Genomic DNA, 17,508 nt, shown 5'->3' on the forward strand with positions numbered 1-17,508 from the left:
ATGCTAGCTCCCACGGTAAGTTTGAGGCTAAGGAAGTGGATAACCTCAGCTTTCGGTTCCAAAAACAGAGGTATGTTTCAGGCTATGTCAAGTTGCCATAGCAACTCATGCTCTGAACATAACCTGGTCGGGAGCAGGTTTAGTTGAAGCTTAGTTTGTTTTCAGAGAGGTGAAGCAGCATGGCGTGTCCATTTGAAGATGATTTAGTGGATGAAGAAGCTCAGATAATACTTTTTCCACCGTGAGGGGGTGATAAGACCACATATGGATGTTGGAAAGAGAAACTTTTTTACTTTGATCTAACTTAAATATTTGCTTTAGTTAAGATAAATCATTTCTTATTAGTTAAGTCAGCTTAAAAATAACACGTAGTCATCAGACATTTATTTTACTTTCATTTACATTAATTCAATTAAGTAGGTGTAACTTTGGTGCTGCTGTTAGATCGGCACCGCAAGGAATTGTGGGATACCATTCCCTTTGCCTGTCTGGACGGATTTGGGTTAAAGTGTGGGTTTTTGTCCAAATGTGTTTAGTTGTTTAGCTGTTTTACTGTGTTTTGCTACTATGTTTAATTCTTTCTGCACCATGAGTGAGAGGGAGGGAGAGGAGGATGAGTTTATTTAGCAGCCCTACTGTTCAGTAGTGAAATGATAAAGTCAGAGATATTGTAAATTGTTACATAGATCAACACATTTTGTTTCATTCGTTTTATTGTTAAAAAAATGAGAATATCTGCAGGCTCAAATTTAGACATATGAGAGTTCAATAATTACAATAAACTAAGATGGAAAAACTTTAATTGAATTGGAGTAATATTACATTTAGTTAAATATGTAAATTTGAGTTTTAAAAAAAATATTGAGTTAGATAGACATAAGAAATTAGGTTGAATAAATTTAACTCAATTACTTGTTACCAACTGAATTAATTTTTTTTTTACAAACTTAACATATCAATATGCTCCAAAACAAAACCTAACCTCACTACACTCCCAAAGACGTAACATAAGATAATAAATATCTCTTATGTCCTTTTTTTATCAACGCTGGAACTTCAGTTGATAACAAATGTCTCTAAAAAATTATGTGTATATATGTAGCACCTTTAAACACCAAACAAATAACCAATGCTTCCCAATAAAAGCACAAAAAATGGAACACAAAATGTAAAACCAAAATTAGATATTGCAATTTTAAAAAGACATGTTTTTAGCAGCTTTTTAAAAGAAATCACCAATTCAACTCTTCTGAGGATCAAACTAAGAACTCCAGAACTATGAAGTTGCTTCTCCAAAGTCTCTGTCACCTTTAGTTTTTAACAAGTTCTCTGAACATCCACCATACATTGGTCATATGTACTCAGAGACCTGCTAAAAGGTCTTTTATATAGACAACTGTTTGGTTGCTTAGAGCTCTAAATATAAAAAAAATGCTTTTATATCACAGATGGAGAACCATATTAACTGGATTAGTACAGGGTGGCATATTTAGGTTTAACTAGGTTAAAAACTTACATCACTAGACAACATGAAGCTGTTCATCACATTATTGACCTAAACATGTAAACATATGCTTGGCTCTGCGGTTAGGAAATGGTATTTGGGAATCTCTTCATACCAGGAGCCAGCCAGGCCATAGGAACATCGCCACAGCACCCACCCTGACTGGGACAGCAACGGGGGTCCACTTCACAGCCGGGAGGCTGCAAAGTTAAACTCCAGCTGCCCCAGCAAGGGCGACAACTGCAGCAACATCCACCGACCAAGCCGGCAAGCCCTGGCAGAAAAGATACCCTCAAGAAACACTGGCTCCAGCATGCTGTTCCATAAAAAAAATATAGTTTTGTCATTGCCTTGCAGCTCGCAGCTCAGGTGGTTTAGTTTTCCAGGAATATCAGTCAAAAATGCAAGTTCATATTCATCTCCCCACATCTCCTCCAAGAGCACCCTGAAAACCCTGTGCTTTTTGGCTTTGCAGCTGAGGTTGTTTATGATTTTCACAACAGGAGTCATTATGTGTCCAGAGCCAATCACTTTTGCACATAAGGCCTACTGGTGAATGGCGCAGCGGTAATGCAGACATTTTGGAAAGTCTGGGTCAGCTTTACAGTGAGTGATGAAACCTGTTTGTCTATTGATCATAGCAGGAGCCCCGTCTGCAGGCATGGCCACCAGCTTTGCTAATGGTACATTATTCTGCACAAAAACTCCTTCACCGTGTTATACATTTCAACTCCTCTTGTATTGGTCTGTTAGGGCAGTTGTGTCAAGAGTTCTTCTCTTGTGGAGAAATCTTCAAACATCATCTTAATAAAAACCAACAGCTGCACTGTACTGCTGCTTTCCACAAAGTCATCACACTGGATGCTGAACCACCTGCACTTTGCAAGATCCCGGTCCAGCTAATCCGCCCAGTTATCAGACATAGCTGACACTTATCTAGACATTGTAGTGGAAATTAGATCAGTTCCATTTTTCACATCTTTAGGGACAGTGTTAGTAATTATCATCATTGCTTGTTTGACAACTTCTCAATCTGAAAATGAGTTCTTCTTGATGAGACAATAAGCAGGTCTAAACGAGGCTTCGGTCTAAGATTTTTTTCATAATACATGCAAAAGTCTCTGTCCTTAAAGCCAAAAGATTATAGCCCCCCACCCCCCACCGACAGGCTGCTGTCATGTTAACAGTAGCTTGCAGCTACAGAATGCATAAGGAAAAACGCTCGCGGGGCGGTCGCCCGTGCCAGGCGGTCGCACGTGCTCGGGCCTGCTAAATGCTACTTGTAGCTTTAATCTTTTTCTTGTTTTCTTTCAAATTCAAGAATAAATAAGGCCAAGAACTACAGAATAAAATGGTTAGAATGATTGCAGCTCAACACTGGACTCAGACACTTTAATAAAAATTGGGACATTACTTCAATTTAGAAAAAATTGTGTTGTTAGAAAGTGTTTAAGTTTCTGTTGTTGTTGTTGTTGTGTTGTGAGGCGAGCGCTTCCCCCACAGTGGGAGCCGTCTGCGTCTGCAGAGCTGCTTGCATGCGCAGCCTCTCTGCCGCAGCACACGCGTGTGGGGAGATACACTGCAGAAGGAAAGCAATTTGACTGTATGTCCAAGAAAAAGACAAGACAAAAAGATTCTCGTAAATCACGGTGAAATGTCTAAAGATGAAGAGGAACAACAAGAACAGAGGAGACTGCAGAACGAGCGCATAAAACGCCAGATTCTGGGAACAAAAGGAATAAAGCTTTATAATAAATGTGATATGATAAAAGATTATATTATATAGCATTATAATAACTGAAAAACACACATGATAGACATAAAAAGGAACAATTATTTTTCCAAAATCCAAATTGAAATACTTAAAAAAAACAATCATAGCAATTTTATGTCACTATTTTTATTTTTAGTTCTTTTAAAATGAGAGATCAAGTATTTATTGTTTTATTCCAAAGTTTAAACCTTAATTCATTTATGAGAAAATATTCAGCATTTTCTAGTTTTTCAGACATCCATGAAAGTTTTTTTTTTTATGATTGTTCGGTCTGATGAGTGAAACTTTGTACTTTTATACCACAACCTAAAACATCTGAGTTTTTGAGTGAAAAAGGGTTAGTTTTGAATCTTTTATTGCTTATAATTTAGGGCATGTTTTGTCTTATTGCCCTGTTCTCCATGTTTTGGATCTGAACATAAAATATGTTTTATTGTATTTCATAGATGCTGGTGAACTCCATTTGATGTTTTTCTAATAAATCTACTGGTTGGTTTCTGCATAATGTCGTTGCTCACAGAGTCGAACTGTGTCAAAAAAGCTCCAGCTGAATGAATCACATCTATGAAGTACTGGGAGCTGTAGGTTAATTCCATGTCCAGCAGATGATTGTTGGAACTAAACTCCACAGCAACAAGCCTCCTAATTGCAGTGGATTTCTCTGACCAACATAAAACACCCAGTTTCCTTTTCCTTCTCTGATAACCGCTCTGGGAGATTTCCTCCTCTGTTAAGCGGCAGTGAAGGCGTCTGGAGGAAGACAGAGACAGAATCAGGAAGACGATGCAGGGTGAAAGACTTCAGACTTTAGCTTGATCTAAAAAAAGCAACAGGATGTGTGCAAAGATATACAGAGCTGCAATATTTGTCTGCAACATCTGTGTAGACTGATTGAAGCATAGCTGGAGAAAAGACAACACAAGAGAGTTTTTTTAATCTTTCCAGAAAAACAGTCTTTTTTTCAATAAACACTTCTTGTGTTCAGTGGCTGCTAACTGTGCAGGATGTCAGAGGTTCTTGTACGGCCTCTGTTTTCAGCTCAGCCTGCGGAGACAGGAAGTCTCAAGCTTTCAACGTTTTGCTGCCTGTTGAAAGATTTTGAGAAACAATGACACTGAAAACAAAGCTGGAATTTACTTAATATGTGTTCATTAAAAAAAGATTATGGAACGGATGTTACGGAGTACAAATGGAACTAATAATGGTAAAAAATAATGTAACTGTATCACAAAGTAAAAAGCAAAAGTGCTGCTACTGATCTGCAGAAATGACATCAACACACGCAATAACAACACCAGCTCTGGACACGAGAAGGCCTCTAGGGGGGTGTTATTCAGTCATTTAGCATTCTACCCACAAATGTTATGTTTTTGTTTTTGCACGGACCAATTCTGTAACTGTGTTCAGTGGTGGAAGCTATTCTGTTGTCCTAATAACATTCCAGCGTGTTCTGAACTCAGGAATGTTGGTCCCATAAAGGTGCTCCTGCTGACAACAACTTCACGCTTATGAACACGCTGATGACACGCTGTTCTCATGACCAACAGCTCAAATACACCTGATGAGAAACGGTTTGATTCAACATGTGAACATCGGTAGAAGTTCAAAGTAGCTGAATCAATTCTGCTTGCTATAGGAAGAGAAAGATTTCATATTTGAACCCAGCAAAAACAAAAAAAAGCCAAAAGGGCTCAAGATTGGGGTAGCATTTGGACAGATAAAAAAATAAAGAGTAAGGGCTAGGCTGCACAACATTACGTTCAAAACGTTGAAAAACACATTAACATAAAGAAAGACAAAATCTAGTTGTTGATAAAAACTTTTGAGGAAAAAAAACACATATTTCCGCATCTTTTTGCTCATCATAACATACATCCTTTACCTAAGAAATGTTACTGTATTTTTCAAATTTGATAGGCAATACAGTAAGTACAGCATAGTATAGTATAGTATAGTATAGTGTAGTATAGTATAGTATCGCATAGTGTAGTGTGGTATAGCATAGTATAGTAGATTATAGTATAGCATAGTATAGTATTGTATGATATAGTATAGCAGAGCATGGTATAGCATAGCATAGCATAGCATAGTATAGTACAGTATAATATAGTATAGTATAGCAGTATAGTTTCAAATTCAACAATTCCTAAGAGATAGAAGTCTTTTACTGTCAACTATCTCTTCATTAACACAACAAATACATCTCTCCTACATTCACATTAGAAAATAACTAAAGTAGAAATCAAGTCATGGAATCTTCTTCACAGGCAGACAGTGCTGCTGTTTCCTGGTCTTCTATGACACTAAAGGGCCGTTCTCCCTGAGGCTCGGTAGAGCCGTGTCTGTCTGCTGTGTTACCTGTCCGGTCTGCATCACTGTAGGATACCAGACGGAGCTTCTGCCTGTGGTTTCTCCTAAAACACACTTCTTAAAACTGTTACTCATTGCTCTTCTCACACACAGCATATGTTGTGATTCTCTGCTAACCACGAAATTTGGGTCTGTTAAAGTAAATGTCATAAGATCTCTAAGACTCCCTACAGCTTCTCTGTACATCTTTAACCTGATAACATCTTGTGTCTCTGGCTTCACGCTTCTGCATTTCCAACCTTTTCACTATCTTGTTGTTGTTACTTCTGATATTTTGAAACATTCATCAGACTGAGTGAAACCTAAACCTAGATCATATCTGAATCTGCTCAAGTTCTTCTTCTCAAGTCTGGCTAAAAGCACGACTTCTCCTTACAGCAATCAACAAGTCATCGACCCGCATAATCCTATTAACTTTCTTCTGTTCGGTCTCTATGATATAGTGGTCAGGACTCTGTAACATCCTTTTCTGACAACTGAGTAAGATCCTGTTCTAGTTTCGGCCAGCATGATTCAGCCCATGAAAGTTTTTTTAGTTTATACAATAAATCTTTTCTCCATTTTCAGTTTGTGTCTTTTATGTCTACATTCTGGTCTTTATTCATCATTTCTCTCAATAGCTGCGTTTACATGCCCTGATCGGACTCATTCGGATCAACATTTCTTTCTGATGGAGATAGATGGGTCATGCCGATTGTTGATCCGATCGTGGTGCTTAGAAACAGTTTGTTCAGATGGTGTTTGACTTGCCCTCAAATTGAACATTTGTAGGAATCTTCTCTTTGTCAGGATGACAAACAACTGACCAAAAGAATCCATGGTGTCATGACTTGCTAGGCGGGACAGACCCAGGCGCTGGAACCCGGAAGGAAAACACAGGTGAGTAAGATGATAAGTAATTGAGTTTTATTTTTGCCGTGGCTTGGAGTCGTGGCGTGTCTGGAGGTCTTGGCGTGGCTTGGAGTTCTCAGGATTTTCAGTGAGGATAAGTCTGCTTTTGGAGACGTGTGACTCAGGTGAACACTAGTGGTTTGAAGTCCTGTAGGCGAGGCGTAAAACAAGATTAGCGAAGAGCAAAAACACATGAGCAAAGGCTAAACTCTCGTGACCAGACTAAGCACCATCAGGGGCAACGAACTGGCGATGAACGCTGGAACTGAATATCCCTATGAAGGCTGGTGGTTGATGAGGTGAGTGTTACCAGCTGATCCAAATCAGGAAGCAGAACAGAGAGGGGAGGGGGAGGAGAGACTCCCAGAGGCACCATGACACATGGTCACGTTTGGAATCAAGTCTCCCCTCATCTGTCATGGCATTTGTCATGAATGAGAGGCATTTATTCTCCTGGCTCAGCCTCAACATCGGCCTCGTGGGTGGGTTCTCTCAGAATGGTATCCCTTTAATCTGCATACAAGAATAAAAGTACTCTAGTTACCTAAATCTTAACTTTCTGTTTCATCTTGTTAAGGCTACCTGCACTATCTTTGTTTATCCACAATACCATAAAGATTTTAGCACACAATCTACCTTGGCTTTGTGTTGGCAATACATTTATTTAAAAAAAAATACATAAATTGACATAACCTGTCAATCAACTTTCATAATGCTACGTTCAAATAAGCCTCAGCATAATGCGTGCAAGCAATCCCTAACAATAAAAAGTCCACACATGCGTTTACACATGGCTACGTTTTAAATGTCCTGTTCTATGTACAAAACGTGCAGCCATTGAACTTGCGTTGAAATTTGATCATGAAGGAGAAATTAATGAATGTAGTTTGTTCCCGGCCGTCATCCCAAGACGTCATCACAGAGTCCTCCTCCAGCCACAGAACACTTTTCCTGAATGCCAGTTTCCTCCCAATAAACAGTGACTGTAATCCATTCCTGTATCCGTCTTCTTTCCGGGTTCCAGCATCCGGGTCTGTTGTTGTTCTCCACTAACATGACAAAGGAGGGTTCTTACTCGAGTCTGTTGAGGGGCCGACATCAGATCTCAGGAACTCAGGTGGTTCACTGCAGGCAGGTAAAACTGGAAGAGCTGGTTGATCTATGAAAAGCAGAACGGCACCAAAGTGAGGCAGAAAATCTGACATTCAGAGGGAAGCTGGAATGTCAGAGTGAGCAACAAAGGGAAGCAGAATGGAGCATTGGCAGCTCCTCCAGGCTGATGAAGCCTGACTGCAAGGACGTTTGTGTCAAAAAGCTGCACAGTGAAATCAAAACTGTTGCTTTTTGGAAAACTCAGGTGAATTCAAACATCTCTGGAATTCTGTAGCATCAAGAAGTCACTTCTCAGAAACTCGTGACAACAGTTTAAGGCTAAGAGTCAACTGTGAGTAATATTCAAACACATTAAATAAACCACGACTCCTCTGCAGACAGAGACAGAAACCTGACGCAAATAGTTTACAATTTAAAAAGGAAAGAAAGAAGAAATTGCACCGCTTTCTCACAGAAAATACTCCTGTACTCTTTCAGTCTAAACATATATTTTTATTTTTATTTCCAGAGATTTCTATAGTATTGAGCTTATTAATAATAATAATACATTTTATTAATAATGCAGTTTTCATTAAATGAAACCTTTAAGTGCTACAAGATATGAATTCTTGCGAATTTACAAAGCATCTGAATCCATTTTTGGATACTTTTTAGACACTTTTCTTTGAAAACCAAGGTTAAAACTTTGGGTTAATCAAAGAACTTGTGGATTTGCAGAAAGAAAGCTAAAGGCACGCAAGCCTTAAAGGGGAAAACAGTACGAAACTCTCCAAACTGTGTTTTAAGACCAAATTCTGTCCTCTGGCTTCTCACCTTCCTCTGTATCGCTCATGCCCAGAGGAAAACACTCAGACTAATGTTTTAGTGACTAGCTGAGAAACGTCATGCACTTCCAAAAAGACAAAACAAGCAAAGACAGTGAATAGACCTGAATAGAAAGGCAACATAGTGAGAAAAAAATAAGTGCTACAAATAAATGGCATTTTCATATAGCACTTTTCTATTATGCCTAAGGCCCACAGCGCTTTACAGTCATTACCTATGCACACACGCATTCACACTGTACCCCCCAGGAGACATGCGGGTTCAGACACGCTGACACACGGCAGGAACCAAACGTGCGTAACCTTGAAGGCTGACCACTCCACCTCAGCATCGCAGTCTATTAACCAGTCTGTCAACAAAAAAACGCTTTTAGGCTTATTACTTATATAACAGGCCTTTGGTTGTTATAATAATAATAATAATAAACTTTATTTGTATAGCACTTTTCGAAATCCAGATTACAAAGTGCTGTTCAATTAATATGAGACAAAATCAGTCTAAAAACTGTTTCCAGTATGGAGAAATAAAACCCAACACACACATGAAACGGTGATAGTGGTTAGAATCAATAAAATCGATAAATCAGTAAAATCAATAAAATAAACAAAATCAATAAAATCAACGAAATCAATAAAATTAATTAAATCAATAAAATCAATGAAATCAATGAAATCAATAAAATCAATAAAATCAATAAAATCTAATTTTTAAATTTAAGAACCAGTAAAATCATTGAAAGCACGCCTGTAGAGGTAGGTTTTTAAAAGAGTTTTAAATACTGGTATGGACCCAGCGAGCCTGATCTCTTCAGGGAGACTGTTCCAGAGTGTTGGGGCTCTTACAGCAAAGGCCCTGTCACCCCTGGTCTTCAATCTAGATTGCGGGATTGTAAAAAGGCCTTTTGCCGAAGATCTAAGATTGCGATGCGATTCATGCTCTCTGTTTTCTATCCAAAGTTGAGTTTGAATATAGATTATATGCAGTATGATATCAGTAAAACTTGGAATCCCATTCAGGGAAATAATTATTATTTTTCATTAAAAAAACTCCTTAAAGTGAAAAAAAACAGTGTAATGTAACGTCATTTTGAAAGAAAAGTCAGTTTTAAACCTCCTTGTGATTAAATGTCATAATGCTTGAAAGGATGATTGGCAACATGTCTAAAAGACGCCTTTTTTCAGGTCAGTGTTTAAAGTAGTTTGTACATGTTTTTAATTATTACTTTTTTATTGTGATTAACAGTGGGTTTACAGTGGATGGATGTCAAACGGCGAGCTGGCAGAGCGTTGAATACTGTGACTTCCCGTTGAAGGCCTTTGAGCGAGTCGTAGCAGTTCTGATCCTTTTTATTCTCCCACCACGTTTATCCTGTAGTCTATGTTGATGTTTTCCTCTAAAAACAGCTTCATTCTAGCTGCAGAACACAGTCGTACGGAAGAGTCATTCTTTATTTTGAGCGGCCATCAGTCCCTACATTAGGTTTTTTGTACATCACCTGGACATTCTATAGAAGACCTGCCTGTCACCTATAGCAGCTCAATGCCATGGGAAAACGTGATGTGGGTGCAGGTTGAATGCACGGGTGTCGGTTGAGGCTACAGTTTCGGCGGGTGAAAGAACAGGTCACCAGTTTCCCACCGGCTGACATTAACCACGCTGACAAACAAGTCTGGGAGTCGAAATCGTCATGAACCGCACAGTGGATCAAAACATGAGAGCACAGCTGTCAACAGGACACAAGGTTCACCGTGCAAAGCTGTGCGCTGTGTGTGTTTGCTGGTTGTGGTTTGCTGGTTGCCATCACACAATGCAGGGTGTGAGTCTGTTGTGTTTCTGAAACCATCAGGGATCTTGGTTTCGGCAGCTTCAGGTTGCAAAGGGTCAAAATCATGAGAACATTTTCTTTGCTTAACTAACTGTCATAGTTGTCCTGTGAAACACACTTAAGAAAGTTTAGAAAAAGGTTTAGACCACGGGCAGTGTCGTGGTTACAACCCACGCCTCGCGGCGAGAAGGTCCTGTCCAGGGTGAACCCCACCTTCACCCTTCAGCCTGCACCCTTCAGTAGCTTGGAGCTACTGAAGGGTGAACCTATGAAACTTTTTACGTTTTCACATTTGTATTGTCAAAAACTGCTGGTGTCAAAATGTCTTCTTCTCTAGCTTAATTTGAAATGCTCCTTCACAAACCCCTCTTTTGTTTAGCCTGTCTTTGTAGCAGGAATGTGAAAAACTGCATTCTCGGATCTGTTTCTGATCAACAGCCCAACCTTTAACAGGCAGAATGGCATTTCATGCTCAAAACTCACACATATCAAGGCATGTACTGCTGCTGTTCTTAACAAACACAGATCAACTCAAAAAAAGAAACAACTAGTTTCTCTATAAATGTAGGATTGCAACAATTGGGAAAATCGACCATAAGCATGACTTCTGACTCCGGTGGCAAGATGCCGGTCATGCTGACGTTCAGTAGTTTATCCTGCAAACCAGGACCAATAACTGAGAAAAACAAATGCATGAAGGGTAGAATACTTTTGTTTTCACGCGTGATGGGGCGAAGTGACTATGCAAACGACCACGAAAACAGTCGAGGAAAGGTTACGAACCGGGTTTGTTCCCGTCAGAGGGCACACCCGAAGACCTACGGGCGTCCGCACCAACTGTTGCCTCTGGATGAGCTCAGGCTCAAACCAATTTCCCCTCTTTAAGAAAAATATTTTAGCACACAGTCTGAAACAGTTGACGAAAAAACGATGTTTTAATGGTGATGCAGCTCAGTGTTCTTAGTCTTTAACAGAATTAAGTCTATTCCTTGGTAAATTTTAGATGCTGCTTAGAAATGTTTTGTAAAAAAAAAAAGTCCAGATAAAGAATTTTTTGATGGTATTTTTTCTAGATTCAGCAAAACAGGATGATTAGGAATCTAAAACTGTTTTCATGCATAAAAATGCAAGGTCTGCATGAAGACAGTTTCATGCTGGGTGCCACAGGGGGTACGGCGAGGTCAGAGAGTGCACAGCGGCTTCCATTGGCTGCTGCTGGTTGAGGGAGAGCCTGCAGGCTTGTTTTTAAATGAGCTTCTCAGAGATTTGCAAACTCTGCCAGAAGACCTGTGACCTTCTCAACTCGTCAGCCACTCCAGGTAAGCTTTATTACGGAAACTGAAAATCTCTGAATGTTTCTGGACCAGCTGGAGATTAATATCCGTAGAAAGTGAGGATTATATTGATAAATCAAAAATAGGTTGAGGCAGTGGAAAGGCCACTAAATCACACCAGGAAGATGTTTTTCCATATCTACCAAACCCAATATTAAAAATAAAACATTGTAATTTGCATCAAATTATTGTGCAAAATGTTAAAATGACCAAAAAGCGTCAGCTGGTGTTAAGTGTAAACAGTGTGAGAGTGTGTTTCCTCACAGGAGCCCACACATTAATCCGTTTCATGTGATTTCACTTTTCCTCAGAACTGTGACTCAATTATTGCACTAAAAGAAAATAAGCAAATTAGAAGCAATAAAATGTTAATATCAGCTAAAGAGAACGTGATCTTTTAAAAGCTGTTTGTAAATCCCACAGTGGCGTCATGCATAATAATGACCCTGACCTCTTCACTCAGGGTTAGACATCCGCCAACTGTCTCCTCAACATTTCAATTTTTTCATTAGTAGCAGAAAGTAAATGTTTTTGACACCATGATTTTTTTTTTTAATTATTATAGACACAACTCCATAGGCAACTTTACAAAAGCAAGAAATTCATACAGGAAGATCCATTTTATTCATCCCGATTGTTTTCTTAATTAACCAAAAGATTCCAAATAAATGTGTTTACTTTAAAAATGATTAATTACAAATGAATAAATAAATAAACTAAAATAGATAGTTATATCATCTGCATATTAATCTTTTTTCACTTAAAAACCAATATAGCTATTTTGGGATGACGCTTTTTAAACAAAACCATCAACAATTCCTAATGTATAAAAATGGGTTTCAAAACACTAAAATGACTGACGTAAAATGCTAAAAATGTAATTACTTCATAGTTTTTTCTTGTAAATTTTTTTTATTGTTATAGTTAGTTTTTCTGTTTTAATTTAATGTAAATACAGATTTTGTTGATGCATTTTCTGCCTAACAAGACAAAGAAAAAAAGAACAGTATGTGTGTAGAATGATGACTCAATGTGGAACACGAAAGCATTGCTGTCACGCAACAGAAACTGTATGCATAAATAAGGAAGGCATTAAATACAAAACACCACTTGGTAAAAACATAAAGAAAAAGAGAAAAAAAGAAATATATATATATATATATATATATATATATATATATATATATATATATATATATATATATATATATACATAACTTTTATTGCATTTGTCAGATTTATGTAAGTATGTAGTGTGTACGTAGTGTAATAATTAGTATAACTTTTATTTATATTACTTTACTAACTAAAAATTCTGGACACTTGTGAATTAATAATAAAACTTTGTTCTGTTCCTTTTTTTTTCATTTAATTCTCAGTCCTAAACTTTGCCTAATAAGCGATGCGCGTCTACCGATCTTTTTTTCACTGTTTTTACTATTTGCAAAAAAAAACATATATATATATATATATATTTTAAAACAAACACAAAAGTTTGTCCTCCACAGTCAGAGGCTCTCCTCATTTACCGACCTGTTGGGCATGAATCTATTCAAGGAAACGTCTTCTCTGGTTTCTTACCTGGAAGCGAAATCCTTACGATGTCCTGAAAACCAAGAGAAGTAGTAAAGGAGCGTTTGTAGCAAAAGTCGGCACACGTCTACTGCAGACTCTGTAATGGCAGAGTCTGAAGCAAAGGTGAAATAAAAAAAAGGGATGATTGTGGAAACTTTCTTTAAATGGTGTTGGCACGCGACACTGACTGATCTGTAGACCCACGACTTCCCCTGTGCCAACGACCTGCTGCCAGTGTCACGCAAGCGGGGGAGAAATGACTGCACTGCCGGCGCTGCTTAGTCAACGGGACTCTCAGTCTGAGAGGAAAGGATCTAGTATTTCTTCATGTCTGAAAGCAGGGGCAGAACTCTGTTCCACACCAACCCAAACTTCTTGTAAGAAAAAGCTTTGTATGTTGTTTAACACTTACTCTTCTGCACGCAACTCTGTCTTATTGTGGCATTTTGAGAAGTGCCAGAATGACTCATGGCGTTCTCGACAGACACATGAAAGAAAAGCCTGGAAGAAACTGTGCCGTCTGCACGCCACAGTTTCTTTCTGATGATAAAGGAAAGTTGTAATATTGAACTAGCAAAAAGCCCTTTTGGTTTAGTCTGTAGGCTTTGGAGGGGACATTTCTGCACCTAAAGCACCTGAAGCATCACGCCACCATCAGGGCGTTCTACAACGCCAGTTAGCCTAAAAGGGATCCGAGCAAATGTTTTAACGAGACGCTAAAACATTTTTCTAAGTCTTGGCAAACTAAATGCAGCTTTGGGCTGTGTACATCGGTGATTCACCGTCAGACATGCCTGGAACGGTCGTGGAAAGACACCAATTTGTGTATTCATCTTGTAGAAATCACGCACAATTGCATAACATTTATGCCAATTGACGAATGAAGAACGCAAGAAACATCCTGTCCAACAAAAACTGTTACAAATATAATTAACAGGAATAAAGATTAGTCTAAATTACATATATGGGTTTAATCAAATATACTCCTGTTGGAAAAGTAAAATATGTCCAATAAATCTGTTTGCTCAGCTGTTGGACAGGACAAGTTAAAGAAAAAAAAACAACATGTATGAATGACGTAGATCACGCATGCATCACGAAAGACCGACTTTCCTTACATGGAAAATGTGCAACATAGTGACACGCCCTATAAGCTGGGTGCTGATTTTACAGGAGGTTGATTTATATTTTCATATTAAATTATGTTTATATACAACCTAAAAATCATTTTTTGTAATGAATTAAATGTGTCGTCTGTGTACTACAGGTACATGTCTTTTATGGTTTGGAGTAATGTCAAGAAATCCTTTTCTTTTTTCATTAAATTATGAATTGATATCTTGAATAACTTTAAAATATGTGTATTCTTTTATTCATTTTCCTTTGCTTTTGTTGCTAAAATTGCTCAAATAAAGCAGGTGATGTAATGACATCAGAGTAAATTCTGTTTTTCATGTTTTCTGACATACGTCTAATTTAGCTTCTGTTCTTTCTTGACAGCTATGACTACTGAAGATTACCCTTACGTCTACACCTACTATGATGATAATGATACTGACAGCAACGCCTCCCTCCCAGAATTCCCTAATTTCTGGTGCAGCCTTGATCCACAGCAGAAGAGGATCATCAAAACCTTCCAGACTTGCGCTTTTTGCCTGATTTTCCTGCTGGGCGTCACAGGAAACAGCCTGGTGATCGCCACATTTGCTCTGTATCGGCGTCTCCGGCTTCGCTCAACCACCGACATCTTCCTGTTCCATTTGGCCCTGGCTGACCTCCTCTTGCTCCTCACGCTCCCCCTGAAAGTCGCCGACACTAATCTCAGCTGGAGCTTCTCTGAGTCGTTCCAAAAATCCGCGCGTGCCTTCCATGCCGTCAACACGTACAGCGGCCTGCTGCTGCTCGCCTGCATCAGCGTTGACCGCTACATGGTGGTGGTGCGAGCTCAGGAGATGCTACGACTGCGCCACCAGATGCACACAGTAGGAAGCCTGGCGGCTGTGGGCGTTTGGTTTGTTGCTGTTCTCCTCAGTCTGCCTGAAATCCTCTTTGCCTGGCATTACAATCATGACTGTCACTCCTGCAATGAAGTCAAAATGGCCTCAATGGGACTTTTGATTGCAGTTTTCTGCCTCACCCTCCTCACAATGCTGGCGTGTTACTCTGTGATCGCTCGCGTTCTGTGTGAAAGTCCCAGACATCGACGGGGGAAACAGTGGCAACGACAGCGCACCCTGAAGCTAATGGTGGCGCTGGTGCTGGTTTTTCTGGCATTCCAGCTGCCTTACACTGTGGTGCTGTTTTGGAAAATGGCAAGGCCGATCTGCGAGCTGATGCTGGAGTACTCCACCTGCACTCTGGCGTACACCCGCTGCTGCCTCAACCCCGTCCTGTACGCCCTGATCGGTGTGCGTTTCCGCAGGGACGTCTGGCATCTCCTCCAGGACGCGGGCTGCGCGTGTGCGCCTGGCGGGCTCCTCCAGACTCTGAGCTCCGTCTCCTCCCCGAACAGGTCCACCGTCGCAGGCTTTTCGCCAGTGTCCCCCAGTAACTCCAGCAGCAATGCCGTTCCATCAAATTTCAGTTTCCAGGAACCACATAAATGCAGCCGTTAGATCCGTCAGGCGGGTGTTCCACGTCTGTGTGCCTCCAGAAAGAGGAGCTATTAGCAGAACGAGTCAATCCACATTTACGCCACGTTCTCCTTCAAATCCTTTTTTATCCCAAACTACTGAACTATTTGGTGCATCTGAGACAAATTTTTAAAAAAGTTCACCAAGTAAGGCCATCGGATCTCAAGCACAGCTGCCGTCCTTTCCATTTTGTACAAATGTTTACCAAACGTAGAGCTTTTGTTGCATTATTTTCCACTTTTTTAATTGTTGCTATTTAAATGTGTGGATGTTGTTTTTTGCATTTTATGTTTTTATTGCAGTGATCTGAAATGGATGTTTTAGTGTATGTAATGTAAATAAAGTTCTGTTGCCTCATGCATGGATGTACTGGCTTTCACCGACTCTGCACATCACAAACAAAACTAAGTTTGATCACTTTCTTTCATGAGATAAAATCCCAATCTGAGGAGTTTTTGGTGTTTTTGTGTTTAGTAGTAAAATCTGTGCCACAGTCCATTCCTGACACCAACTTCATAAACGGAGGATTTTCAGCTCCATTTGATAAAAACTGTCATGATTTGAACTTGTTGTCTTGTTTTTGGTCCTTGTTCTGTCTTGTTTCTGTTTCCTGTTTTATTTTGAAAGTATCCTGCCTTGTCTGTTTTCTTGGGTTTTACTTCCTTTGGTCCCCATCTGCCCTGATCGTGTTCACCTGTGTCTTGTCTGCCCTGTCTGTATATATGTCTTGTCTCTGCCTTCCTCCTGTGTTGGTCCATTATTCCTGTTCTGGTGTTCATGCCATGTCATGCCCTGTTCCTCGTTCCTTGTCCCTCGCCACGCCACAGTGAGTTTTCGTTTGGTTTTTGTCATCCTGCTCTGCAGCGCTTTTGTTTGTGTTTGTAATTAAACCCCTTGCCCCGGAACTTTGTGCCTCCTGCCTCTGCATTCTGGGTCCTACCGGCTCTCGAGCCACCCCTCCACCGTGACAAAAACTATATTATGACAGACCTGCCAACTACTTAAATAACAGTCACTGTTAAGGTAAACACCAATGTTTCTTTGTTGTCTCGTCAGACACTTAACTCATCAATACCAAAGTTAGAGATTCTATGACGTCACTCACGTGACCTCACTTCAGTCAACAAAAAGAAGCACGCATGCCCAGCCGCATCCCAGAATCCTTTGGTGCCCTTAGACCCAACGTGCACGTGATCGCCACTACAATATGACGCAGCTTTCAAGTTAAAAGCAATCGTTAAAAGCAGCGTGAAAAAATCCACCATCACCAACAGGTTTGGAAAAGCCAATCAGCTGCGTGACGGAGAGAACAGCGCATGCTCAGGAGTGAATTTACCTCTGAGTCACAGTGACACTAGTCCATCTATCAGCAGCTCCGTAATATACGAGGTGATCTTTTTAAACGTGCTTTTATTATGGTTATTATGAAGCGTCTGTTCGCTCATTTTATTTTTACTCTTTGTGGTCAGTGCTTTTTTCTGGCAGAACGAAGCCGGAAGAACGGTTAAGTGAAGGCTAACAGATGCTAACTACATTTAGCCTGGATGAACATGAATCCATGCGGGAAAAGTTGCAATCTGCAGCTTGGCTTGAACAGTTTCTAAGGTCTGAGCGGACTTTTGCTTTGAAAAGCTCACACTGCCCCACAGCCGGCGTGTGAACTG

The 17,508-nt window shown here is 39.8% G+C and overlaps 1 protein-coding gene and 1 long non-coding RNA gene across 3 annotated transcripts; one reads left to right on the forward strand and one right to left on the reverse strand.

Annotated features, from left to right (window-relative positions):
• Positions 1-6,052: 6,052 nt before the first annotated feature.
• On the reverse strand, positions 6,053-13,370 carry LOC110017213. Of its 2 annotated transcripts, XR_002292536.1 has the most exons (4): positions 13,218-13,370; positions 7,615-7,698; positions 6,770-7,052; positions 6,053-6,687 (listed from the first exon to the last, which is right to left on the reverse strand). It is a non-coding gene; the product is annotated as an uncharacterized LOC110017213 (long non-coding RNA). The 2 variants fall into 2 exon arrangements; XR_002292535.1 differs by having other exon boundaries at positions 6,770-7,698.
• A 1,343-nt stretch (positions 13,371-14,713) lies between these two features.
• LOC101165428 (C-X-C chemokine receptor type 6-like) lies at positions 14,714-16,183 on the forward strand. Its single transcript, XM_020712346.1, has one exon. The coding sequence runs from the start codon at positions 14,714-14,716 to the stop codon at positions 15,824-15,826; it is 1,113 nt and encodes a 370-aa protein (XP_020568005.1). The 3' UTR covers positions 15,827-16,183.
• The last annotated feature ends 1,325 nt before the right edge of the window (positions 16,184-17,508 follow it).

The sequence above is a fragment of the Oryzias latipes genome, chromosome 19 (genome assembly GCF_002234675.1).
Source record: "Oryzias latipes chromosome 19, ASM223467v1".
NCBI classification, from domain to species: Eukaryota; Metazoa; Chordata; class Actinopteri; order Beloniformes; family Adrianichthyidae; genus Oryzias; species Oryzias latipes.

Bases quoted from the DNA above. Each gene is read 5' to 3' on its own strand.
- LOC101165428 (XM_020712346.1), top strand. From the start codon at position 14,714: ATGACTACTGAAGATTACCCTTACGTCTACACCTACTATGATGATAAT.